The sequence below is a fragment of the Corvus cornix genome, chromosome 3, assembly GCF_000738735.6.
Source record: "Corvus cornix cornix isolate S_Up_H32 chromosome 3, ASM73873v5, whole genome shotgun sequence".
Taxonomy (NCBI): Eukaryota; Metazoa; Chordata; class Aves; order Passeriformes; family Corvidae; genus Corvus; species Corvus cornix.
In genome coordinates, this window is record NC_047056.1 from 38000390 (window position 1) to 38027858 (window position 27469).

The 27469-nt window shown below is 38.7% G+C and overlaps 1 protein-coding gene and 1 long non-coding RNA gene across 2 annotated transcripts in view; one reads left to right on the plus strand and one right to left on the minus strand.

Annotated features, from left to right (window-relative positions):
- The window catches only part of PACRG (parkin coregulated), a 215307-nt gene extending 195138 nt beyond the window's left edge, over positions 1–20169 (plus strand). The window contains exon 9 of the mRNA XM_039569209.1: positions 19062–20169. Coding sequence (XP_039425143.1) covers positions 19062–19216 — 155 coding nt within the window. The 3' untranslated portion in view covers positions 19217–20169. The remainder of the gene's footprint in view (positions 1–19061) is intronic.
- On the minus strand, positions 5910–16734 carry LOC109143530. Its single transcript, XR_002043763.3, has 3 exons — positions 16622–16734; positions 10735–10823; positions 5910–9241 (listed from the first exon to the last, which is right to left on the minus strand). It is a non-coding gene; the product is annotated as an uncharacterized LOC109143530 (long non-coding RNA).
- Positions 20170–27469: the final 7300 nt, after the last annotated feature.

A 27469-nucleotide genomic window follows, 5' to 3' on the forward strand; every position in this document is an offset into this window, starting at 1 on the left:
TTAGTTATATGCTATAATGATGAAATTAGAAGAAGTTATTGAGATGTAATGGTACAAAATCCAAACATTGTGTGGCAGTTACGCTCCACTTAATGCAACATGTGATCTACACATTTAGAAGAAAAAATGAGATTTCATTCCTACCATATGTGCTGATTCAATGACATCTAGCAAACATGCTGACAGTGTGTTTTTCATTGTCATTCATGGAGAAACAATGTATTTGACCAGTTTAATTGTTCAACATGAAGCAATGGTGAGTACCAAACTAAAAAAACCACAAATATCCAGTTCTTCAGGAGCATTTAAAATACATGCTGAAGCTTATAACATGTTGTGTAAAGTAGAATAATTTTAAATGCTTTTTCCTGGTTTGCTATTTCTAAGAAAATATTTCTCTGAAAAATAAAACATAGATTATTGATTTCTTTTAATAAATAAAATATAACTAACAAATGGTGTTAAAATTGTGCAAAAGGATAGTCACAATATATAGCTGGAGTACAAATGGTGATTCAAATAGCTGCATCTTGTATTTAGGTCCAAGTTTGTAAACTCCACTAAGGTCAATTTACTAGATATTTAATATTACGTACCTTGTACTAATGTTATTTCTGCTTAAAATGGTAGATGCCTTATCTTAGATTCTGTTTGCAGATCTCTTTGTACCTCAGTTAAAATAGAAAACACATCTATATGCGTGGAGTGAATTTGACCTTACATCGTAGGAGTAGGAAATACCTCTTCCTTACTCATTTACTCCACCTTCACAGACAAAAGTGGATTCATTTTTTTGTTATTTATAGATATCCCTAAAGACCATGGTCTTGCCATTTCCCTGTTTACATGGTCTATGGTGAAGTAGGTCTACTGGCAGTATTAAAAATTAAACAACTCCAAGGAATGATCTCCAGCACTGAAAGTCCGTAATATCCAATGGTGGGCTCTGTCACATGCTACTCATTGACATCATGATCTAGAGGTCCAAAGAACTCATCATTCCCTCACTCTGTTACTCCTGTTCTTCTTCCTGAAGCCAAACTGAATTCTGTGCACTAGCAATTTTAAGATTCAAATAACACTTACTTCCTGCTATGTCAATAAACCTGGAGTGAATACTGGACTTTAATGCCGATATATAAATTATTCTTTAGGGTCTATGTTATAATTCCAAACATTCCAAGTATATTTTTCTAGATGCTTTTAAGATGGTAAGATGATTTCTTGTGGTTGTTTCAGAAACTTATGAACTGATATGTCTTTGAGAAAAACTCTTTGTCTTTTGTAAATAAATGGAACTGGCCAGATCTTCAACTCCTATATGTGCTTGTCACTCCAAAAAAGTTATTTTATGGTAGTTGTAGTTAAATTTTATGGAAAAGTAACCTAAAATTTTGTCCTAATGTTTTCTGTTTTGTACAGAAGATGGAAACAACATGTGCATGTGCTGAGATAACACCTGTTAGACAGAGCAGCATGTTGGTTACAGAAACTGCCCTTCAATGCACAGCCCCACACCCTTGATGATACAGTTCAAGAATGATTTCTTGATTTACCACCAAAACTGCATTAAAATGCAACAGTTCAATACACACCCATCTCTACTTAATTTAAAGCTTTTTAATTGAATGTCAGTCAATTACACTGTTATAATCCATATCTTATTACAAAGTACCTTACACATGCATGTTAAATAGCACATTTTCTTAACTTAAACCATTTTCCTTTCTAGAAACCATTGCAACTAAGGAATCAATTATGATTATGGCAACAGCCAAAATGCATTTATTACTTAATGCGATTATTTCATTGCTAATTAAAAAAAAAATCACCCTCCTATCTTATTTTCTATTTAACCAACATTTCCCAACATGAAATATTTTTCCAGGGTAAAGTATTTCTCACCTATTTTAATGTTAGCTATCATAGAATTTGAGTATTTTCCAAAAACTAATTAGACTCACAACAGCTCAGCAATCCCATTTACTCTTAACCTCATGCCTTCTGCCTTGATCCAAGTCCTGTTTTCTTCTTCATAGCTGCTTTTTATAGTGACTATGAGGATACTAATTTGAAGTGAGTTTTCAGCTTTGTTCTGAAAGCTGAGAAAATTGTGGTCAATCTAATATCCTCTGACAAGCAATATGAAATCTTTTGTTCTGTTTATTGAATTAGCGTATCTTCTGCTCCCATGAGCTTTGTTTTTCAGATTGATAGATTCATGATTAATACAAAAGAGAACAACTGAGGATGGCAGTCTCCTCGTGTAGAAATATATTCTGCAGTATGTGGGGAAAAACTTCATAGGACTTTTACATTTAGATAGAGACCACATCTTTGGCCTGGCAATTTTAAAGGATAACAACAGTCAGTGTGTGTTGTACTACGGTTGAAGTAATATAAATTTCAGTAATTAATTCAGGCAGTTTTCAGTGAAAAAGCCAGGGCCTAACCATAAGACAGCAGGCTCAGGTACAGCTTTACAGTCAACCTCAGGTGGGAAAAGGCATTTTTCAAAATTTTTAACTATTCAGTCATTTTATGATTGAATGCCAAGCTATCCAAGTGGATTGCTTTGGTGGGCTAGCTAACGTGAGAATCCATCAATATAAGGTGATAGGTTGCAAGATGATAGCTTTAGCAAAATTTAACTTAATAGTCTCTTCTCCTGTCATTTTCTATCTTGATAGAATCTGAATTTGTACAACTTCTGTATTTTAAGAGCTGATTCATGTGAGACACTGGAACAGGTGAAAGCTAAGAACAATTTTGAGATAAATAAACAACATGGTGGAAGTATTGACACATCAGAGATTTTGGACTATCAAAGTTATTCCCAATGAAAATATTCCTGCCAATAGAAGTGTTCAATGTTAAAGATGTTTCTCAAAATAATTTTTGAGAAAATCCTCAGAACAGCATAATTAAAAAGAAAAATATATAAATATTATATGCACTCCTTAGATTTTCCTTGTATTCGTGTAAGAAAAGGGGGGTTATGGTTCTCCTAGAAAATCAGATACAAAATTTTATTGATTTCTTTTACTATTGAATAGACATTATGAAGCATTAGGGAACTGATGTCCATATGACATTTTTAATATGCTGTATAGAATATTTGAGATGTGTGCACAACATCCCGGTATTTGTTTGTAGTAGTCAATTTAAGCTATTTCAGGGAACATATGCATTATATATGAAATACTTAAAGTTCCAGCTGAATAAACACCCACATTTGCCATCCACTTCAAAGGTCTACAAGTAGACTTTGTGTACAATTTAAAATGAAAAATGTGTAGTACATGCATCTGACCTTTTTCATTTAAAATGCTATTCTGCCTTATCTAAATTATATATGTTTTGGATCTTTCTGTATTAAATAATTGTAGGTGGAAGGATGAAGCTTCATATGTAGTATTTCTCCACAATATATATTTATTGGCATTCAGAAAGATTTTATTATCAATACTTATTGTACCAAGTGTGACTTCATGTGTCAGGAACCCAGAAGTATTTCAGCATATATGGCTACTAAAGCTGTGATTAATGCCCATTAACACTTCTCAAGGAGAAGTGCAATATTATGATACATAGGTGTTCTAGGGAGGAAATACAAAGTTCAATATCAGGGTATTGGTTTGGCGGGGGGGTGGTCTGGGGAAGGGGGTTGGCTTGCGGTTTTGTGGGGTTTGGGGAGGATTTTGGAGGATTACTTTTTTTGAGATAAAATCCAATTATATTCTTAAAAAAATCATTAGCATGTTTTTCTCAACTATGGCTCAAATGTGATCTTTAGCTCTTTAAATGAAAAGCTGGGAAATGAAAGCACATTCACTTGCTGCAAGTACTCATTTAGAAAGAAACAAAGGAGCATGAATTAAAACCATGTAAGTAAGAAATGGTTGTCTGACATAGGAAGCTGTTAAAATGTATTTCTGGAAGATATTGCTGATGATGCTGAAGTCAATAGAGCAATTTTTTTTTCTTTGTTAAAGCAGTGTGATTTAGTTCAAAATAAGCTGCATGGCACTAATCCTTCTGAAAGTAAAGTGGCAGGTTTTAGAACTATACTTCGAAAGAGAAGAATGATTGCATTCTGATTTACATTAATATAAAAAAATCACTACATGAGGAAGAAGTTAATCCCACTCCTATTAACACATCACCCATGAAAATGAAATCATAGCATTTGATCTTGCTCTCAGTGAATTCAGTGTATTGAGTTTAATAGAAAGTCAGCCTCATCACAGCTAAGTCCAGCACTGGCCCTGCTACTCTAATTAGACTTCAACAATATTAGTTTCTTTTTTCCCTCATCTTTTTACTTCATTTCCCTTGACTGGAGTGCAATTTCACCAAAATGTAGTAGACTAATCATTAACTGGCAGCAGCATAGAGACTGAAATTTTAAATTGACAATCCCAGCAGTAGAATACCAGAAATTTATAGAAGCATAACCATTTCTTCTGCTGGGTGTGTGATAATTGTTTTTCTGCTCATTTACATCCAAAAGTAATTAAGCTCTACAACAAAACTGTGTACTGTAGTGTTGGTGCAAAGTCTGCTGTTTGGAGGTTATGCAGAGATTCCATGAAAACATCACAGTGGGAACTGTTGTTCATTTGCATTGTCACTTCCTAAAAATTTGCAGAAACATACCCTTGAAAGAATTAGGTCACACAAAATGTGGCCTAAGGGCTTCTCCTTTCTGTTTTCCCCAGTGGAGTTCTGCAGCTGATGCGATAAAAACCATTCTACATCAATAATTTTTTGAGTTTATGTTTCCTGAAAAATTTATTTAGCTTATGGAAATAAACCATCTTTATCATTCAGTGGGAAAATTTCCTTGTCTTTCCTTCCAGACCAGATTTCTTGGTACAAATGCAGTGGTGTTAGAGTGCATGTAAAGTAGTATAATAGAAGTTGGCAACTCTTATATCTTCTGAATCTTCTTCAGACAATGGTAGTTAAAGCCATACATTAAAAATGCATGTCATAGTAATGTAAGAAAATTATTACGGGAAGCTTTGCTTTTCCTGGATATTACAACTTACATATAAACAAATACAACTTCAATGTCCAGAGATTTTCTTTCTCATGACATTTTTTACCAAAGTCTCATAGTGTTTCATGGTCACATGTGCCTTTTCCTTTTAGAGGGCTAAAGGACAGCTGTTGTTTTCTGGTACTATTGATAATGTGAAAAAAAAAAACCTGTGAGATAACACCATAGCTAGTACTTTTCTTATTGAAAATAAGCTAATTAATCACTGTAGTGGGCAGAGAAAAGCTAACTCCCTCTCTCATTTACTTTTCTGAAACTCATTGATTTACATGGTGAAGCATGACTATAGCTGGCAGCAGTATTATATACCCTTCATTTCTTAATACTTTGTATATGCTTGTTTCTTTAGTTAGGAAATGCTTTGATATAAATAAACACACTTTAGTCCTGATTTTGCAATCACTTAAACATTTGCATGACAGTTTCCTGAGTCAGGCCTATATCTGCTTATGATACCAAAGCCAGCATTTTATGTAGCATGAGCTTTATCTTATTGAGAAATTTTGCATTAATTCTATTGAATTACACTTTCTGAAGCTTCTCATACATGCACTTAAATACTTTCTTTGTCTTCCTGTATTTTCTCCTCTTTTTTTGATTTCAGATTTTTTGGGGGTTTATTTTATGGCAACATCTCACTTAAGCTTACAATAGTATAGATGATTCTAACATTTTATTTATGCTTGTTCACTTTGCCTTATGGTTATGGAAGTTTTTCCTTGACTATTCAGAGGGATCTCGTGTAAGTACAACACAGAAAGACCATCTTTATATAATTTCTATAAATTTTGTAGTACAATAATATCTTTAACTGTTATTAAAATATAAATAAATAGACAAGGAATAAGCTTTGGATCATTTATTATATCTGTAAAAACATAAACAGGCATAAATAAATGAAGATAGATTCAGAATAACCATCTGTTAGGAAGTTAGTTCAAGTCAAAACACTTAAAAATTGGCACTGTAGACTGTATTCATGTAAATATGTATTTAGACATTTAATTATCTAGGCTCATGTACAGATGTTCTGATTCACTGCAGCCTTCATTTGGGGACTTCTAAGGGCTCAGGATCGACCCACTCAGGTAGCTGCTGAAAATTGGATTCAGGTGCTAAACTTTGTGTTTCTCTGAATTATTGACACAAGTTTATAGTCTAACAATAGGTCTGTCTCACAGCTGCTTCCTTGCCAAATCATAAGCATAGAGGTCACAAGAGCCTTTCTCTGCAAGTAACTAATTTGATAATTAGGTGAAATCTCCCTGATCACGAAAGATGCAGATTTAAAACGACATAGGCTGGGCTTGTTTCCTGCTTCCTGGGAGGGTGCTTCATCACTAGGTTTTTAAACCATAAAAACTAAGGCAGTCATTGTTGCCCTTGCTGATTTTTTTTTCCTGCCTTCTTAAAAATACCAAGTGTAATGGGCCATAAGGTTATTCTTTTCTGTAAATCTTCCCCATCCACCCCCTCAATTCACATAACTTTTAAACTCATTGTCCAAATTCAGTGAAACTGAAAAAGGGGCAGAGTTTCTGGAAAAATAAGCATCAGGGTAGAAGGGAGAGGTCCAAATTCATGTCCAGGTGAGAGAACTGTTGTAGGGTTTGCAAGAGATACAAGGTGTCAGAACATGCCTTAGCTCATACCTCCTATTAGCTGGTAGGACTTGTGGGAAACAAATTGTCATTGTAAAGAGGTGTAGTGCAAAATCAGCATGCATCCATGGGAAACAGGTATCGCTACTGTTTCATGACACAACTTGCTTTTAAAGAAATCATTTGGTCTCACCCAGAAGGAATGGCAATTGCTATCTACAACCAGGAAAGCTCCTGGGCTGTAGCTCGAGGCCAGATGCAAATATTTAAGTCTCAGAGAAAAACTGTTCTGCTCCCTGTTCCCCACTGGCTACCTCTGTGAGACTCACTGATCAGCCCTTCACTCACTTGAATGCTGCTCTTGGGAATCCAACTCCTACTATATGCTGAGAGGTAAATTTAATGCAGCCCTATTGAGTCTCCTGCAGAGCCCACGTGACAGATATTAAGTGCTGCAATTCCTGACGTGGTCTAAATTTCCATTCTGGCTGTAAAAGATTTATACCACAATGTTTTCTCCTGCCCTGTGTCTCTAATTCTGCCTGTTTTCACAGTTGTCTTCTGTGGATGTGTGAAGTTAAGTCAGTCTGTTAGCTGAAAATTGAGAGTGCTATTATTGTTCTTCTCCTGCAAAATCAAGTTATCTTCTTGTGCCATTTCCCCTGCAGAACTAGAACCATAACCCCAATTTAAGCCATTCTGAGCTGCTAGATAGAGATATATTACAAGGGTAAGGATATGTAAATAAATTAATATTAGCCTGTCTTGTTCAATGTCTTCTCAGGATTTAGTGACAGTGGTTGTAATCTCTGCCAGACAACTATCAGCAGTTTCAGGAACTGTTGAGGCAGATGGCTGAGGCACTAGATCTGATAAAAAGCATGCCTGAACTTACTGACTTTTCTCCATTTTATGATATTAGGTAGAGAGGAAAGCTGGTGCCTCTGTAAAATGAGGATATTACCAAACCAGCAAGAGATATCGGGATTACTTTTTTTTTTTTTTTTTTTTTTTAATCCATACAATTAAAGGAAAAGAAGACAGTAGAAGAGGAGAGGTCTCAAGCACTGGGAGGCTGTTGGTACCTCTCTTCTCACAGGCTGGTAACAGCTTCAGTTCACCTCCTCCATCTCATAAAGCCAATTCTTTAGCTGATACACACGTTCCTGTGAGAGTCCTATGCCCTATGGTTGACATTCCGTTCTAATAATTTCCCAAGCAGACTTTTAAGTAGGTGAGATTCTTACTCATAACTGTAAAGCAAAGGTATTGGGTTCTAGCAACAGATGTGCAGATAAGCCTATCTACCCTTTCACCGTGTTTTGCTACAAAATTACAGCAGAAAGTCAACAGGCTCAGACACAACATCTTAATCGGCATCCAGTGGGATATTTTAAGTTACACTGTGGAATAGTTATGCTAACCCATAATGCATACGTTCATGTGAGTTAGAACCTTTATGAAGCATACTTTGGAAAATTAACTAGCCAAAGGAATGTCCTTGGCTTCCCTTCCTCCACTTTCAGCCTTTGTTTGTCTTCTACTTCTCCCATGTCCACATTCTTCTCCCTCAGACAAGAAATGTCTATTTTACTTATCAGTCAAGCACCCAATAAACTTTGGCTATGTTAGGACAAGTAATTCAGGAGGACTTTTCCAGATACCACTATCCAGTGATGACATTTCTTGGTGACTCATGAATTTTCTTCACGTGATTTTACTGAGGCTAATATATGTTATTCTTTTCCCTTAAAATAACATATCATCGTTTCCTTCAAAATCATCATTCTGCTCTAGCTGCTGTTGTCCAAAAATGCTCAGTTCTGATGCAGAATTTTCTCTTAATCTTGAGGTAGTGCTTCCATGGGTACCAATTCAGCACTGCAGCTGCAGAGTTGGATCAGACACCTGTAAACTCACTGCAGCCATTAGCATTAAACAACACAGGAGATGAAACAGCCATCTGTGGTCTGCTGGAGAGAAGCGATAAAGGAATTTTGTGAGGTGTTACTTCTTCCTTTCCTCTGGAGAGTGACCCTATCCGCTGAGCAATAAGTATTCCAGGAAAACTTCAAGAGAATATTACTCTTGAAATATGTCCCTTAGATATTGTCAAGCTGACTTCCAAGTTATCTTTGCAAGGTGTCCCAAATTTATCTAAAAACCCCCCTCATGACTTTCCTTCATAGGAATGGACATTTCATTGTTATTAATGTAAAGCTGATTACAATGTGTGCATGTACTCTCAGATCACTCAAGTGTGGGAAAGCATATTTAAGTTGCCAGGGAAGAATTTTCTTGACAGCTTTTTACTTTTGCTCCTCATTATAATACATGAAAATGCAAACTCCAGCTATTCAAACACACTGTACTCTGCTGTGCTGTGTAAGTGTTTTTTTGGCTGTTATAAAGCTCTAGGCTGGCCTGAGCTGACCAAGAGCATTCAGCCATATCACTTGCCTCTTCTCTTGTCTCTTCCTCGCTGACCTGACTTGCACGTGTATGTGTGTGTATGAGCTGTTTTCCTTCTGAATCTTAGCTGTTGTAGGCTTGTCAGGCACCAGGGCTGGAAGGACTGTAAGATAAGTGAATGATGAATAGAGAATTAAGATTGTGGTTACAAAATGTAGCATGCTTTAGAAATGTTAGAGAACAAAAATGGTCATATTTGTCGGGATTGGCTGGAGAATGATAAATGACAAAATTTCTACTCTCGTGCTTTAAAGCCCTGGTGTGGCAGCAAATCAGGATAGCAAACACTCAAATGACCACTGCAAAGGAGATGAAATTACTGTAACTACTTCACTGCCATCAGCCTATAGATACATGATTTGTGCAGCAGTTTTGGACAAGCAGCTACAAATTCACCTGAGAAACAAAGATTTTTTTTTAAGCATGACTGTTCAGGTTCGCTGCTTTTGTAATGAAGTGAAAGGATATTAAGAGAAGCTTTACAAAGTGAACCAGAAGTGCTGCATCATTAGCAGTTGGAGGTTTTCTCTGTTATGACACGTGTATGATCAGTGTTAACCAGGTTCCAATTCACAGTGCTGAGCATGGCATATATCCTCTTTGCACACAGAAAAGTTTTTTTTGCTCCCATGTAGTTCCAGAATAGATGTTTAAAGGTCTTTTTTCCAACAGCCTTAAGGCATTATATGCTTCTGGATGATTGCAATTCTTCAGGTGTAAGCAATGCAAGTAAGAGCAGCAGTTTTTTTCCTATATTCATACATGCCAACAGTAAAACTGTGTCATGCACACTGGAAATCAGAAAAATATGTCCTTAATTCTCACTCCTATAGCTAGGATCTTTGAATGCTTTTTTATTTTTATCAGAAAAAATGCTATATGGAATGGGGAAAATGACCTTTAATTAATAATTTTTACTGGACTGAGACCATTTTCTTAAAACAATGAAGAAAAGTAATAAAGTGTAATGAAATAAATATATGGAATATATTAAAAATAATTTTCTTTTAAAATATTATAATGTATTTCAATACTAATTTTACCTTAAAAAATGCTAATAATTTTCCATCCTATTGTTTTTATACACACTTATTGTATGCAATTACTTCTTTGTTACAAACAATTGTATTTAGGCCTCACTAAAATGCTTGTGTTTTAATAACACTGTGATCCCTTTGTGAAAACATTAGGAGTACATTTTGATAAACAGCCTAGAGTCTGTGATATCTATAGTGGCACAGTAAATCATGATTTTATATGAGACAGTGAAGGAAGTAGTCTTATAAACATTGCATAAGTGGCAAAACAAAAGGTTTTGCTGTGTATTGCAAGAGTGTGTCAGTCTACTAAATCTTAGTAAGTGATCTAAGTCAGGTTACTGACATGTAAATGTCTTCTGTCACCTGGTGCTGGTGTAATTTAGACAGGAAGAAGATTGAGTGTTTTCCAGTTAAGAGTCACTAATGAAATAGTTTTTATTTACTTATCTTGTTTTCACACTTAATTCAGACTCCTATAGCTAAAAAAAAAAAAAAAATCAGTCTGGATGTGGTGTATGTGCAGTTTCTACATTGCTTTCAAAAGGCTTCAACTTACCAAATTCAAAAGCCGTGAATCTCCAGAAACACCACACTTAGGGGACACAGTTTCCTTTCTCTTTTTATCTGTTTTTCATTCCTGTAAGACTACAGATTATAATACATTTTAGTTGTATAAAAATTGGCTTTTTTCTGTTTGCTTGAAAAGCTGTTATGAATTCAAATATATGCTTTTCTTAATGTAAAAATTAATAGCTGTTAACTAGCTTTTGATAAGTATTTATTTTTATGTCCTTCATAAAAAGAAAGGAAATCTACATCTTGAGAAAGCTATTTTTTTAAAATCTATAATATGCATTAACTCAACTGGAAAAACAAAGGAAGAGTAATCAGATTACTCAATTCATTTACATCTGTATTTTGCAATAATATAAAGACACACCAGAAGGAGATATCCTGATCCTTATAGTACTGATATCTGGGGAGCAAGGTGTTCCTTTATGTCTCGCTTGAGGATAAAATAGCACATTCCAGTTTCAGTGCTCGTTGTCCTTTAAACTGCATAAATTCTGTCCTTGTCCTACACCAATGAAAGAAATCTTGGCAAATCCACACAGTCATTCATAGCTTTCATCTCCTTGTCCTTTCTCAAATCACTGCTAAAACACCCTTTGTTGACTTCAGGCTCTTGCTTTTTTAGCTTAATTAAGGAACAGTGAAACTAGAAAACTGGCAACTTCAGGCATATTCAGCAACCTATAGACATATCTAACCACTTGCTTCCATAATTTTGATGGGAAATTTTTAATGCATTGACCTATTTTTATTTAGTTGCATTCCACAGAATCACAGAATAGTTAGGGCTGGAAAGGAGATCACGTAGTCCAACCCCCCTGCCAAGGCAGGGTCAGCTAGAGCAGGTGACACAGGAACGTGTCCAGGTGGGTTTGGAATGTCTCCAGACAGGGAGACCCCATGACCTCCATTGGCTGCCTGTTCCAGTGCTCTGCCACCCTCAATGTAAAAAAGTTTCTCCTCAGGTTGAGGCGAAACTTCCCATGACAACAAAGGGTTCACCCTTCTGTCACAAAGTTAGGAAAGCAGTCATTGAAGGAATTCAGTTGTCATTGCCATTTTTCATGGGCAAGCTAGACCAAGCAGAGTTCTCAAATGGTAATGATTTTGAATGGTGAAATTATACACAACTGATTCCATTAGTACATGGCAGATGTACAAACATAGCAGCAGTTATTAACACAAAGTAATGGATTACTGAGCTTTTTGCTTGTGAAGAAAAACATAGGGTTCCCCCTTAAAAGCATTTTGGTTGCATTAATTCAAAACTTCCATTGGTGGAAGGAGGATGGATTGCTAAGCATCTTGGGTTTAGGTATGTATGTAACTCAATGTCAAAAATTGGCTGGTTTAGGATTGTGTTCCATGTCGAAATCAGTGATCTTCGAAGCACTTGAGGACTTTCAGGTTTGTCACTTTGAATTACACTAAAAATAAATTATGTTCATTCCACACACATGCAAAGATTTGGTTTTTTATGGTTTTAATTCCTTTTGCATTAATGATGCTATATTTGGATGAGAAATTAATGGGATGAACAAACATTTTACATCAGTCCAGCAAAGCTATGCAAATTTTGCACACACAAACATGATTTCCAACAAAAAAAAATATTATTTACTTTGTACTAGCTTATATACATATATCTAAAACAACTGGCAGAACATTGGATTTGCATAACTGGTGCAACTCTTGTTGCACATTAAGTGTGATTTGGGACTAATATATTGTTTTGCAATAGTAAAGAGTGTACCAAGGCCGACAAGATGTCAGCCTCCAAATTCCATTCCCCTGTTGAGCATACTATTTGTCTAAAATTATTTAACTCTACTTTGTTTGATATTGATCTGTAGCACAGACATAAGCACACTTCAAAGTCTAAATTAATTGGGGAAGTTTAAGTACTCATAAAGGAAAAAATATTCTCTTCTTTTTTACCACATTGATACGTTTGCTAATAAATTTTATTACAAAAGCTGTGATTTCTTTTTTCATTCTTGTACTTCTATTAAAAAAAAATCAAACAGCAAAAAACCCCAAAACCTGGGCTTAGAAAGGATTACATCTGATATTGCTAACATTTCCTGGAAATGGAAAAACTGCAGTAACAGCTGCTGTCTTGGTTCATTTTCAGTTGGGTTTTCTGGTTTTTTGGGTTTAGGTTTTTGTTTTGGTTTGGTTTTTTACTACAGCAATTTGCAAGTAGTTGCAGCTATCTCTAGTTAGCTTACATCATCAGGAAAACATCATTTCCATGTTTCCTGTCCAATCAGAGCACTTCGTCTACTTGCTGACTTGTTGACTTTCTGAATAGCGTTTATAGTAACAGCACTTTCATTTTGCTATAAATGCTAATTTATGAAATAACTAAAAGCTAGCTGCATATGGAAGAGAACTATAGGAAGAATCTGTATTTTGTGCTAAAGCAAAATGCCTTCAATGAGAATTAAGAAAATCTTCTCTAAGACATGATGAGCTGAAATGTCTCTATATTAGTATTCTTTTTAAATTCCAAGCATATATGCCTTCTTGGACTGAAACATTCTTCTGTAATCTCTGCAGTACTGTAGCATCGTAAAGTGATAAACACTCAGCACTAGTGATGAAAAATAGAAGGAAGAGCCAAGTAAAGCAAGAGACAAGTGTTGATAGTGTCAAAAAACAGGTCTGTGCTTATTCAAAGATTTGGCCTTCTTAAGTTATATTAATACATTTAGCTTCAATGTTTTAAAGTACTTTGAAATATACATGTTGAGTTTTTTAAATTGTTTCATGATTTCAAGTCAGAGTGTTTATTAAATTTTATTGATCTTTCAGCCAAATTTGTGCTTCTTTCCTTGGAATAAGATCAAGCTTCCAAAAGCAGTGTTATATATGTGGTAATCTGTTACTATACCAAAAGTTTAGATTTTTTTTTTTTTTTGTATCATAACAGATAAGAATTCTCCCTATTACATTTGTAACTCCAGCAAACCCTCCTTCATGAAAGACATTTTTATATTAAAGGAGTAGCACTCTCCTCCATTACATTTGAAATGGCTGGTGAAAATCTCTCCAGCTCAAAGAGATCTCTGCACCATTTCCTGTTCTGGGATTGCTCTGTGCTGAGCAACAGCAGATATTCCACCCTGAGCAACCTGATCTAACTTAGAAAACAGAGCTGACTTAGAGCAGAGCATTTGGACCAGATGACTCCAGAGGTTCCTTCCAACATAAACTACTCTATGAGCTCTTCTTTTTAACATTCTAGCTTTGGGGCCAGCCTGCATGAGGCCAGTTTGCACTTAGTGTGTACATAATCTAGACTTATCCTAAGGAACATTTAAAACTGATGTTCGCATTACTATGAGCCTTCACAGAGGGAACATGGGGTTCTCTGTGTGGGTTAGTAACAACCAGAAGTCATAACCTCCTGGTGTCTCTTCCTTATCCTGAGTGAAATGAACTGGCAATGTCCCACTGTTTCTTAGCAGACAGGAGGGGTTTAGAGTCTTACCCTGTGACTTTTCACAGACTTTCAATTAAATGAACAGGGAGGCTGAACTACCTCATCTTTCCTGGAGCTGACAATTTCAAAGCACAGTTCTGAGTCACAGTGATAGGAGTGGTGCCGAGGAGCCTTCCTCTCTCTCCCCACACTGACTCATCAGGGCTTTCATTTTCCACTCCAGTCAGGAAGCCAACACATTCTATGACAATTAAATTTATCCTAACAAGAAGACTTTGAAAACTTAATTAAGCTCTGAACTGTACCTGAGCAGTGAACTTACATGATGTGAACCCTGACATAGATGCATGCCAGCCTATAGATTAAATCAGCTTCCATTTATTTCTTCATATTGGTGATGGCTCCTAGAGGGAAAGAAAGTCCTGAAATTTTCCTCAAAATGTTTTAATGCTAGTTTATACTGCTTAACTGCATTTTGTTATGTGACAGGTTCAATCTCAATGCAGCTGGCTTTTTTTGTTTTGAACTAACATTCAGGTTAGCATGTTGCATTACTGTAGTCATTCTAATTGCTGAAAATACGTGTTGGTTTGACTAGGGTGAACTGAGCTGCTTAAAACCGATTTTTTCCATGGTTGTATTTTACCATAAATAGTACTTTCATTATTGACAATAAAAGTTGAGTTTGTGACTGATACCTTCCATGACTTGGAGCAAGTCACTTTACCTTTCAGTATCTTTGTTTCTCAAGATCCAAAAGGAAGGAATGATGCCTATCTTTCCAAGTAGTTTTATTGATTTGTGTACAAAAAAAAGAAAAAGCCGACAAAAAAGCTCACTCCATTATACCAGAGCTCTTTGTTAACTAGTAGCACTTCAAAAATTTCTTCCAAGAATCATTTGTTCCAAGACAAGTTGAAATACACAAGTGTGACTATATGCACTTAAAATCAGTAAAAAACCACTTTCATCAGTAAAGAATAAAGGAATGACATTTGAGTTACAATTTGATTTAAAATGTTGTCTAAACTGGGGACATGGGGCTGTCTTCACAGTCACTTCAGAAATATATTTTGTTATTCCAGTACTAAGCATTCCTCAGGTATTTAACATTTGTGGAAAATCTAATATCCCAAGATCTATGACATCCCTGCAACAACAGGTGTATGAAAACCCTGACTTTAATTTGTGTAAAGCAGAACCTTTGGAACAATCACCACCAGGAGCAACCTCTGGTCTCTGTGAAATACAAGCAACATATTTAGGGGATTAAGAACTCCTCTTTTTGAGATCCAGCCTGCCTTGAAGTGAAATCTAATAAACTAAAAGAATGTCTTGGGCACTTTCAGATGCTAACAAATGTCTAGAGTTAAGAATAGATCTGAGTGAGTTTAAGGGTTGGTTTACCTTTCTTGTCAACACCAGGATGTCAAAACTGCCATATCAGGCTCTTAGTGCATAGAGAGGAACTTGCTTGTCCTTCTTTAAAGCAATAAAATTTTATATTTGTAGCATTACCCTAGTGAAACTTTAAAATGAAATGACATAGAATACAAATAACACCAGAATTTCTTTAATATCCCGAATCATGAATAGAAGCATGTCTAGACTCAAATACAAACCACCTTTTATAGCAAAATTCAAATCCTCCTCTGTTCCCTGCCAAATGCTGAGTTCAGTCCCTGAGGGTCTGAGCAGGGTTTCCTTGGCTACAGCAGCTGGCATTGGGAGGGCAGGGAGTGCCGCTCCTGGCCTTGGTGTGCCGGGTGATTTCATCAGCTAACACAGGTCTTGACAGGTGCAAAGACTTTCACTTCACTTCAAGCACCATAAAACCTTTGGTGCATGATTTGGGAGACTGGGAACTAACTTTTTGATCTAGAAAGGGAAAGTAAGATCTTTTCCTGATAGCAATCCTCTAGATCTGTTGGTAGTCCTTCAGTGCGTTTCTTCTAAACATAGAAATAACATTTACTCTGAAATGAGTTCTTGGTGCATGCTGAATTTGCCAGACGTTTCACTTTGAGGCAAAGATATGACAAATGTGCATCCCAGCATTTTCATGTTGATTTATTCTTCCTCACAAAGGACAACTTCATAAAGAGTTTGAATCAGATCCATGTTCACTCTTTACATATGCAACATTTTTGTGGCTGACAAAGCTGGCTTCTCAGGCAAACTAACTTGGAAATAAAGTCAAACCAGAGAAGGGCATGCTGAGACCGCTATACTTTAGTGGCTATTTTTTTCCTGCTAATCATCATTATTATTATGAGTAGATATTTACCCTTAGATGCATTGGGCAGATAATTCTGACTTATCCATTTAATGGATGTTGTCCTCTTGGGTTAATGATTATCTTTTTTGTATGAAAGCTTTGTTAATTCCTATAAGTACATAGGATAGCTATTTTAATACTTACCAGGTGACCTTGATGCTGACATAACCTTTCTAGTATTGTTGGTTGTAGCTTGTGTCATGACATTAGTGTGGATTATGGCTGTCTTGAGGATACAAACCTTCATATAGCACAGATGGTCTGTAGGAAAAAAAAATTGTAATGACAGTCTATACATCACACATTCAGTCTTCCCTTGCAGACTCTTTCCTTTATCATTGCCTCATACTCTTAGATACCTTTTAATCAAGCATCTAAGACATAATTTTTTGTACAGACTATGCTCCATAATAAAGATTGTAACATGCAATTCTGGAAAATACCTCTGCTACCAGCGTTATCGTGGCTTCTCATTGGCCTCCCCCAGACTTCCTTAGAAATGTATCACCATTACTTCCAGACAGCTGATTTTTTTTACTACTTCTTTGAAAGAACGATGAAAGCTGTGTAAGCTCATTAGCAGAGCATGTGTGTAGGCTTAAAATTACAGATAATAGACATATGGTTGGAAAGTCAGTAATTCCTTTACGTATTTGCCAAGACTTAGGTCAAGGTTCAGGATTTCCTTTGCTCAAACTGGTGAAATCAGAAATACCTCCAGGTGTTCTGGGGAGGGCTTGCAGTGCACATGCAAGACAGGTGATGAGGCACAGTTATCTCAGTTGCCTTCTGCAAGAGCAAACCATGTTTACTCTAAATTGCACTCAGTTGTGGTGTGCTTTTCTTTTTGCACTGTTTTTTTTGTATAAGTCAATCCTTTTTTTAATAGTTCTTGGTGTTTTCTATGCACTCTCATAATCTGTTGTTTGTAGCATTACAGTAAATTCATTGTAATAAATTCTGTTGTCACAATCCTGGCTTTTCATGTCAATGAAATTAATGGTTAATGTCTTGGAAAATATTTGTGTGCTTAAAAGTAATCATCATTTTAAAAAATTACCTCCTTCCCACTCAGAAGCACAGTCCTTGTATGTCACGTCTGTATTTGTGTAACCATTTCATAAAAAGTAAAGTGACATAAATATGTGTAAGCAGTCAGATATTTTACAGGAAAATTCATCAAAAGGGTGATTTTTACCCATGTTCACCAGCTGTTTCGTCATGATCGTGGTTCTTCAGTTTTTGCTGGTAACAAAACCACAAGCTTTAAATCCAGATCTTTGGGCTTAGATCTAGAAGAGGCTGTGAGGACGGGTGGAGTTGTACATCTACATTGCATCAACCTGGGGATCTGGAAGCAGCAGTGGGGGCAAAATCTACCCTTGCCCTCGTGTTTGCCTGTTTGCCCTGTTTCAAATGTGAAAGGCCGGCTCTGCCTGAGAAGTTGCATTGTCTTGACAAATGGGTCTTTCTCTGGCTGAAAGAAAGTGGCTCTTTCTCTGCCACTGAGTGTTTGAGATGTTAACATGGGCACATTGTCACCACTGCCCAGAGTGAGGCCACTGGCTGCTTGCATGTGGACTACCCTACAGCAGTGTGACAGCTGCCCCACCTCCCCCACTACACCAAACAGGATCTGAGTACATTCTGCCCCTTCCAAATTAGTTTTCACACATCTTGGAATATATATACAGATACTTTTTCTGATACTTTTCAGAATATTGTTTTAAAACCAAATGAAATATATTTTCTACCTTTAAATCTCTCAGCAACTTTGTAGGTGAAGTTATTTCTTATTGATTTTATTTTGGTGTCACAGTATTCATACTGATTTTTAAAGAATTATGGTCTGTGTGTATGAGCGTGTGTCATCCTTGCTAGTCCATGTCAGAGAAAACAGCAGTAAATGTTACTGCACCTGGGGGCTGCAATAATTTGTCCTTTTGACATTGACTTAATTTTGCACATTTTTCAGGAAGCTGAAATTGAATGAGCACCATGATATACACCAAAAATCTCTTTTAGCTAAGTTCCCTCTATCAGGAACAATAAAAATGTGTTAATATGATGACTAATGTGGAGCACCCCAAACTAATACCTAGTTAAGATTTCAAACCATAACAAGTCTAGAATAAGTAATTTTTTAGACAAGTGCTTATGCATCTGGCAGTAGAATTTTGTCTTAAGTAAGCAGTGTTAAAAATAAAGTAGTAATGGTTTTAGAGGTGAACTGTGAAAGTGAGAATCCACATTCATCTTATAAAAGAATGTGGTTTAGTTTCATTAGGATTTTTGCTTAGGTACTGAAGTAATGCATACGTACATTTTGAAAGCATTTGAAGCTGGAGCCTGAGCAAAGCCTTATAGAGATACCAAACCCATCCTGTTTTCAAATTCAGCTCTGTTTCATGTCACAGAAAAGTTTCTAATAGAGGCACAGTAATTGACCAGTAATTGCAATTTCCTATGTCATTATTTTGAAGTGTAAGACAAAATTCAATATAATTCTTTTCTTTTTCTCTTTTTTTTTTTTTTTTTTTTTTTTTTTTTTTTTTTTTTTTTTTTTTTGTCTTTTATTAACCAGTTAATTTAGGTGATGGGATAGAATACAGCCAGCAGAAGCGTGAAAATGTTGGAGTTCTCATTCAAGAGACACTGGAACTCTTTGAACGCTACGGTGGAGAACATGCTTATATAAACATTAAATACATGATCCCCACTTATTGGTCGTGCATTTAAACTGAATTATATTAAATGGGATGATTCCACCTGTGCTCTAAAAAAACTGTATCTGACTCTGTATGGCATCTTGTTAGTCATGCTTTATTTTCTCTACAGCTGCTAAAATAGTGGCTTCTGGGGCATTGGAGTGTTAGCACTATTGTGAACAAGGCTTTCCAATACATAAATAGTGTCTGTTCCTTTGATTACAATGGTGTACTGTGCTTGTTTGTTCCCTGAAAGAATCACTCCTTTATAACAGAGCTGACTTGAACAGGAATCTGAGTTAAACCTTCACTTGTGTAGACAATAAAACTATAATTTTCATACGCGATTCAGCAATTGCTGTTCTGTGTCCGCTTGCCCTGAGGGTGATGTCAGAGGCTGTAACAAGAAGAGTTTATGCTGACTGCTTAATAGGTGTTTGTCATGGAAGAGAAACACCAGTTCAGCAATGCCTCTCTAGCAGCTGTGCTGAATAATGTGCACTGACATACAATAAAACTGTTGAATGTATATACCAATTGCAGAAGGAAAATTTATATTTTCCATTATAAAGCACTGTCATTAAATTAATCAAGGTTTCTTACACACTCCTGTTCTCAGCTTCCAGGTGTTTACTCATGGAACTTGGGTTTCTCTTGGTGAACATAAGGCACAAACACAGTTATGAAGAAAAGAAGCCCAGAAAAAAGCCTGAATAAATCAGATGGAAGATACAGCATACATAAAGTATTGGTTCCTAGCGACACTAGGTAAACACAGAATGTACACGTACATTTTTAAAGGGCACTTGGTATTTTTGTAACTGCAAGGTTGCTATTGCTTTTCTGTTGTTATTATTATGGTGTGTATGTGTGCAAACAATACAGCTATTGTTGTAGGAATCCCTTACAATTTCCTACTCAGTTAGTTTCTCCCTGTGTACCTATAACACAGAACTGATATAAACATGGATTTAAGCAAAGCTATTGAGATTGACTTTATTGCTTTTTAAGCATTTCTATGGAATAAACCTACCAAAAAAAAAAAAAGCAATCTGACGATTCTCAAGGACAACCATTTAAAATTATTGAGTCAGCTCAAAACAAACCAGAGATATGAACTTTGCCTAAAAACATGACATTTTAAAAAGTACTTTAAAAGACTTTGGGCTCATCTGGCTTTTATTCTGGTTTCTGGAGCTCTTCAAATGTATGCAAGTTGCACTTTCAAGCATTTCACTGTAACTGTTAAGAGCCTGAAATGCACTCTTTGATGTTAGACACATGAGACTTTTTCCAAGTGCTTATCCATATCCATATTCACACCTTAAAAGTCTTGCCCGAGTGAGAGACACAGCCCTGCTCTCTGGGAAGCCTGCTGTAAGTGTGGGAAGCACCTTCCCACCTGCTGAAACTTTGAGTCATATCTGTCATTAGATTGACATTAGAACTTGCCTTTTCCTGTTCTGTGGCATCTTCAGCCTGAGGATTTCCTTTTACTTTCTTCTCATTCCTGTAAATGAAAAAAAGTGAAGATTTTTACTCTTCCCACCTCTTTGAGGAGCTGCACCTTCAAGTGATGCCACCAGCCACGAGCCCTCATCAGCCCCTGGTTTAGGCATGGCTGCTGGAGGTGTGCTTCTTTCCCAGGCTCCATAGGCCTTTCTTTTCTGTTTGTTTTTTTGGTTCTTCCTGAGTTTTGTTTTACAGTTTTTCCAGGGCTACCCTCAAGTCCCTGCAGTTTAGACAAGGTCTGTCCTCTGTCCAACATACACTGTGATGGATAAACATGTACAAAACTCTGCCTCATCTCTAGGGTATCTACAAATCTTTCACCTTCCAGGCAGAAAGGGAGGTGAAGTCTGGCTCTAGGCCCATGCTTTTGTAATCTCAAGAGCTTTGTCTTCAAACCTGGCAGCACAGAGCTTAGCAGGATACTGCAGGGGGGCATAGGCCACGTCTTCTTCTCCAAAAATGCCTTTCTACACAGCCACCCTGTCACTATCCACACAGCCTTCACTTACAGCTTCTCCCCATTTGCCTTGCATTGTCCCTGGCACCAATGAGCCATACTTTTTCATTTGCTGACATCTATGGATTTAGTAACTGTGGCATTGCAGGTTTCCCATGAGTACAGACTGTGCTGGAAGACTGCAGCTCAGAGGGAGCTGAGTTATTCAGCTCAGAAACAAACCAAGCCCTTCATAAAAGGAGAATTCCCAGGCCACCTTTCACTCCTCAGCTATTTGTATTCTTTCCTTAAGAGAAGTCCAGTACTGCTCTTTGCCTGAGATCAAAAAGCTCCTCAATAGCTGGCTTCAGTTCCCCTGATGCTGGGCTCCAGCCACAGAGCTGCTCACAGAAGGGACAGTGAGGGAAAGGCTTCTCAGCCCTGGATTTTCCCCATCCCATCACTCCTCTGCATTCCCAACAGCTCTGCTGAGGATGAGAAGTTTCAGGTGCCTCACCAGCCTTTTTAATTCTGTTCCCCAACACCCTCTTTTGCATCCTTTCCCCTTCAGCTCACCTAGGACAAGACTGCTGACTGACAAAGACACACCATGGAAAATGGGTACCTTGTGAAGCTGCAGACTTTGCCAGGCCTGATGGCCTCAGACTTGTGCTCTTTCTTGAAGATTTCTTTCACAATACATTGGTTCAACAAGGGGTGACCTTATGGCAAACCATAAGGGCAATAGAGGTCATACATATTCACATCAGGAAAAATAAGTTTTATAGAAAAGTGCTTTTATTTGCATGGTCAGGATGGGAACATTAGCCTTCATCATACTATTCCTATGCCTGATCCATTGATTTAAAAGTGAACATTCTCCCATAACCTTATTATTTCTCAGAGCTGGACTGATAAAAAGAAGCATGATAAAACCCACAGGTTGGTAATTTAGGAACACTGAAAATTAAACTACTTTAAGATGTCATTTTGCTAAGTCAAACTGTAGGCCTTCCAACCTTGACAATGTCCCTTTAAGCATGATCAGCAGCATATTTATAGGCAATTACAGCACTGCTCAGAGCACTTTATAAAGCACAAGATCAAGGACTCAGGTGCTTAAGCATACAAGTAATACTATGTCATTCAATATACTGCTTAGATGTCTTACTATGCTGAAAAAAACCAGAATTATGGTTAAAAAATAGTAACTGCCTCTCTTTTGACCAGATCATGGTCACTGATGCTAGGGGAAAGCCAATCAACACTTTTTAATTGTAATCAATTAAAAGGTACCCTGGGCCAGGTGTTTCAAGGGGTATAAATTAAGTAGCACTATTAAGGCTAATTTGGCTTTACAGAAGTGATGTGGTTTGTGTCTTACTCTGGGGTCTTTTGCTGCTTTCTCCTTAGTGATGGTAAGGAGCATCAGTGAGCAAATGTGTGGAAGTTAAGTTTAAGTGCTGGTTTTCTGAAACTACATGTTTTAAATATCTCCAGTTTATCTCAATAAACATGTTAGGTTGGCTGGCAACTGTTTAGCTTGAAGAATAAAAAGCATGTGGTAATGTTAGGGGGAGAAAATGTACTTGTGGCCGCCTTGTGTCATGTGTGATCATGAAAACAAGCATAAAATAAAATATTTTTGATGATTCCTCCCCAAAGCTGTATAAGGGAACTCTGTAACAGGTGTCAGAGTTTAGGGAACTCTGGAACTTTGTGAATGCTGTCAGGTGCTACAGAGCAGTCACTGTGCAAGTTATTGATCCACTGAATGCTCTGAGTTGCCCATGTGAAGGGGGGCAGGGGCAGGGGTGGCTGTGGCTCCTGCCCAGCTTGGGCTGGGGCTGCCTGTGGGCTCCTGCAGAGGGGCAGAGCCTGGCAGAGGACAGAGCAAGCTGCTGCCAGCACTGGTGGCAGGGAGCCAGAGCCAGGCTTCTCACTGGTAGCTTTCCAGTGTTTCAAAGAGATGGAGCTGCCAAAAAAGTTTGAAAAGAGTCTCCCAGGAGTCAAATACAAAAGGGCTATGGGAAGTTGTAAGTGGGAGGGAAGGTATGGGACCCTAGCTGGGAGGGTGTTTGTGTGTGGAGTGCAGGGAGGTGTAGCTGCAGCCAAGCAGGGCAAAAATAAAAAGTTAGAGCAGACACTATGTGCTTTCCTAATCCTGTCTGGAGACCCTCTGACTTCCAGAAAAGCACTCTCCAGTCTGAGGGGCTCTGCAGGCAATGGGGCACGTCACATTTTTCCACTCATCTGTAACATCCTGTGTTTTCTGCCCTAAATAAAAGCAGTGATGTTTGTGGCAACTCTATATAAAGCCTGTCTGCTTGCAACCTCTCAGAGCTGCTTTGTGCCTCCTGGAGACCGGGAGAGGAAGGTTTATGCCCTGGCAGGACAAGAAGTTCCCTGCACTGGCCCCATAATCCTTCCGGCATGTGAGGGGAGGGAAGGGGAATGTGTGTGGTGGGGCATATCTTAGCTGTTCTTGTTCTTGCCTAGCGAATCCAGCCTGGGTATGTCTGTGGGGCTCCTTGCTGAGAGCTCTCCCCTCCTTGGACAGTGTGTGGTGGCTTCTGGAGAGGTGGGTGGAAGCCTGCTTGAGCAGAGACAGCAAACTGCAGCCTCAGGCAGGAAAAAGTATGTTTCTTGCAGAGCAGGCAGTCAGCTTTGTGCTTCATGTCCCGTTTGTGATGCCGCAAATCAAGAAATTTTTTTTTACCAATGTCACTCAGGAGTTGAGCAGCACTTGCAAACCCCTGGCTCATAACCCCTTGTGCTCTTGGTGTGGGCTGTGTGCAGCAGGACAGGGTCAGCGTGCCTGGAGTGGGTGACACTGCTCGCCTCTCTGGGCTTCCCCATTAGCAGCAGAAGCACCTAATCTTGATCACCCTGCTGTGGCACTTGCCCTGAGTGCCCTTCCTCAAGGGGAAAGAAGAGGGCTGCTCAGATTTTTTTTTTTTTTTTTTGGCCAACAGAGCCCCCTCACATAAAGCAAAAGCCTTAAGCTACAGAAGAATGGAAACCCTCATGGAAGAGAAAGCTCAGGGCACAGCCGTGTTGGCAAGGCTGTGGCCAGGGGCATTTTTGGGACTGTGCCCTCTCTGCTGCTGCTCTGGGTGCCCATGCACAGGAGCCCTCTGTATTTGCTATGGTCTGCTGACCCTAGCTGCTGGGGGTGTGGGGTGAGAGGGGATGAAATGGGAAGTAATCCTAGTGCTTTTCAAATACTGAAAGAAGTTAAATCCCAGCCTCCTTACTCTGCCTCGGTGAAGGTGGGTTAATGCATGGAGGTAATAGGAAGAAAGGGCGCACGTAAACAGAGCACCATGTTTTAGATCTTGTATTGCTGTCTTAAGAAAAGAGTATGACATACCCTTAATTTATTAAATGGTCTCAGCAATCCAAACTTCCTGTGTTTATCTGCATCAGCACAATTCATTTGGAAAAAAAAATAAAATCAAAGGTTAAGGCTGTTGGAGGGCAGAATGGGATCAGCTACATACCAGCCTGCTGTTGTAGCTTGCTCTGCAGCAGTGGGAACATGTTGCTTGTGGACCTGCACCTCTTCTGCTTCTGTAGCCATATGATGCACAACTTGGTAGAAATTAATTTAGGCTGCCATACTTCATGTGACTGCAGGTAAGTGCATGGATGCTTTTGGTAGCATACTCCTCTGCAAAAAGCATTGCAGCCACTGCAGCTCTGTGACTGCCACAGAGTCGTTCTGGCCTCTGATATGGGCATAGTGATCAAAGAAACCCTGTACACAAACTCCTTAAAACGCATCAGAAATCTCAAGGAGGTCTCCACATCACAAGCACAGCCTGTCAACAACATCTATAGCAGTGCAGGATGATGAAGCACACTGGGTATAGGCAGGGAAAATTAATGTCTGATATAAAGCATCTACCGCAGGTTGCATATTATCGAGTTAATCAGGGGACCTGGCTTTAAATGTGTGGTCCATCCAGTTTTTGTATCAAATTTCAGTTTCTGTTTTCTGGGTGTAACTCCTAAGCCCTTCCCTAAGGAGCAATTACTGAAAAGCAGCTTGGCTTACCTAACTCTAGCCCTAGAAGCAGGGAATGATATCCCTGCCTCTGGCCATCTCCATCTTGTGCATTAGTCTCATTACTTCATTTTCATGTGTTTTTGCTTCCCGCTTCTCCTGGGTCCCTGCGGTACTGTGCCGAGCTGGAAGAGATGCTGAGGGAGCTGGGTGGGTAGGGGGGAAGCTGATGAGAAAAGACCAGGAGTCAGCAGCTATTCCGGCAAAGGCTTTTCCTTGACAGTTTATGTTTTGGAAAATGTGAGTTTTGGGGAACTTGCATCTCTTTCTCCCAATACACTGCATTATGGAGGAAGAGAATGGAGGAGGACTTATTCCAGAGATGTTTTGCCTCAGCTACTGCCCAGGGAGCAGCTCTGGGGTGAAAAACATTAGCTCTGCTGCAGGTGGGTGACAGGAATGAGAGCAAATGGTGGGAAGCTCTTGGCTTCCCACCTTTTGCTCTCATCGTGAGCACTTAGTGGCTGCATTTGTTGAGCTTTTTGGGCCCCTGCAGCTGCACATCCCAACCCCCTGCCTCTCTGGGCTACCATTTGCTACAACCTGGGTTCTTTCTGTGGCTGGGAGTTTTCTGGGTTTTCTTTGGCAGAGCCCTTCTAGGCTCTGCTCCTGAGGAGGGCCAGACAGTTGCCCCACTGCTGTGATATGAGGCAGCCTGGGACTTCTCCCCTCAATTCCTATGTGACTTCCAAGGCTTGCTTGGAGCTGCTGATGTTGCTGGGAAGGCAGCATGTGTTCAACAGGTGTCTTCTCCTCTAGGCGCCGCCCTCTCTGCCCCAGTGTACCCATGGCAACATCCTGCCTTGCTGGATGGGATGGTGTCACCATCAGAGCCAGGATATCACCAGGCATCATGGTGCTGAGCCTGGCTGCTCCTAGCCAGTAGCACAACCCGCTGAGCCTCTTTTCCCCCATGGGCTGTTGGTGGTGTTTTCTCAAGCTGGAGAAAGCCTGTTCCCCATCACATGCTGAGCAAGGGACTCTGAGGTGGGTGGTCTGCAATGCTCCACCTCTTTGGAAAGCAACTAAATCCTTCCAGGGGTAGGGGGAGGAATAGAATCTAGCAGAAATAGTACTTAAACCACTACTCTAAACCCAAAGATTAGTAATCTCCCTCAAAATGCTCTTAGTACAGGGAGGGGAGATACCTGGATGCCTTCATTCAGCCCCACATTTCACAGTGTGACTTATTCCTCAGCTATTTACTGGAAGAACTCCATGCCTGACACTTTTTTTGCTAATACTGAATCATCTATGTCTGTTACAAAGGAAGAAATTGCTACTGCACTGCCTCAAGAATCAAAGTAAAGGGAACATCTGCTCTAAACTTCTTGCATCTGATTATTGCTTGCTATGTATTATTACTTACAGTAGTAATGTGACTAAATTAAAGCTTTCTTTTCTTGTGTGTGCTTTTATGCATTGCTTTGCAATGAAATGTGTGGCTTGCTTCAAATCAACCTACAGCTAAAACTATGTCTGCATAGAGCTGAGCCCACATGTACTTACATGCAATTAAGGGCACAATTGGAGCATTCTGAAAGCTTGCCTTTAAAAGGCCTTTTGTTCACTCCCCCATAGGGGCTGGGTGTTATAAGCACGTTAAAATGTAACATTAAGGGGGAAAAAAAACCCTCTGTGAGGAATTCTGTAGAGGCACAGCTATGTTTTCTGTAGCTTGGCAGCTGTCTGTATTCAAAGGCTGGGGAATGACTGGCGTTGTGAGGGTGACGATAATTTTGATAGGAATCCCCCGCATCACAAGAATGTTCCTAATGAAGGAGGAAAAGCCCACCAGAAACATTCCAGTGCTGTGAACCTTCAGGCAGCCAAAGCCAGCATCCGAGCTGCTCTGCACAAACAGCAGCAAATCCAGCTGCTTCTGCAGAAGGAAGAGTTAGTGGTTATTTTTCTTTTCCTGCCTTTTTGAAGTGCATGTGGTCTTACCAATGAGCTTAATTGATTGAAAAAGTATCTGAAAAATAAAGCTCTTGAACTTGCATGCCTAGAAACCTACCAGCATCACGTGCATAGCAAAGGCCACGTATCTCACAAAATACCACAACATTTCACAAAGGAGGTTTAAGAGCTCCAATTGAATAAAGCTTTCTCTGTGAAATATTGTTATGGATCTACAAAGCAGTTAAACCCTCCTTGGGAAAAAAAAAGTGTACATCTCTCACAGTGCAGTGGCAGCAGTGTAACTACCAGTGCGGCCTCATTAATAAGGGTTTTAGTCTTTATCAGCAGAAGGAAAAAAATAAATC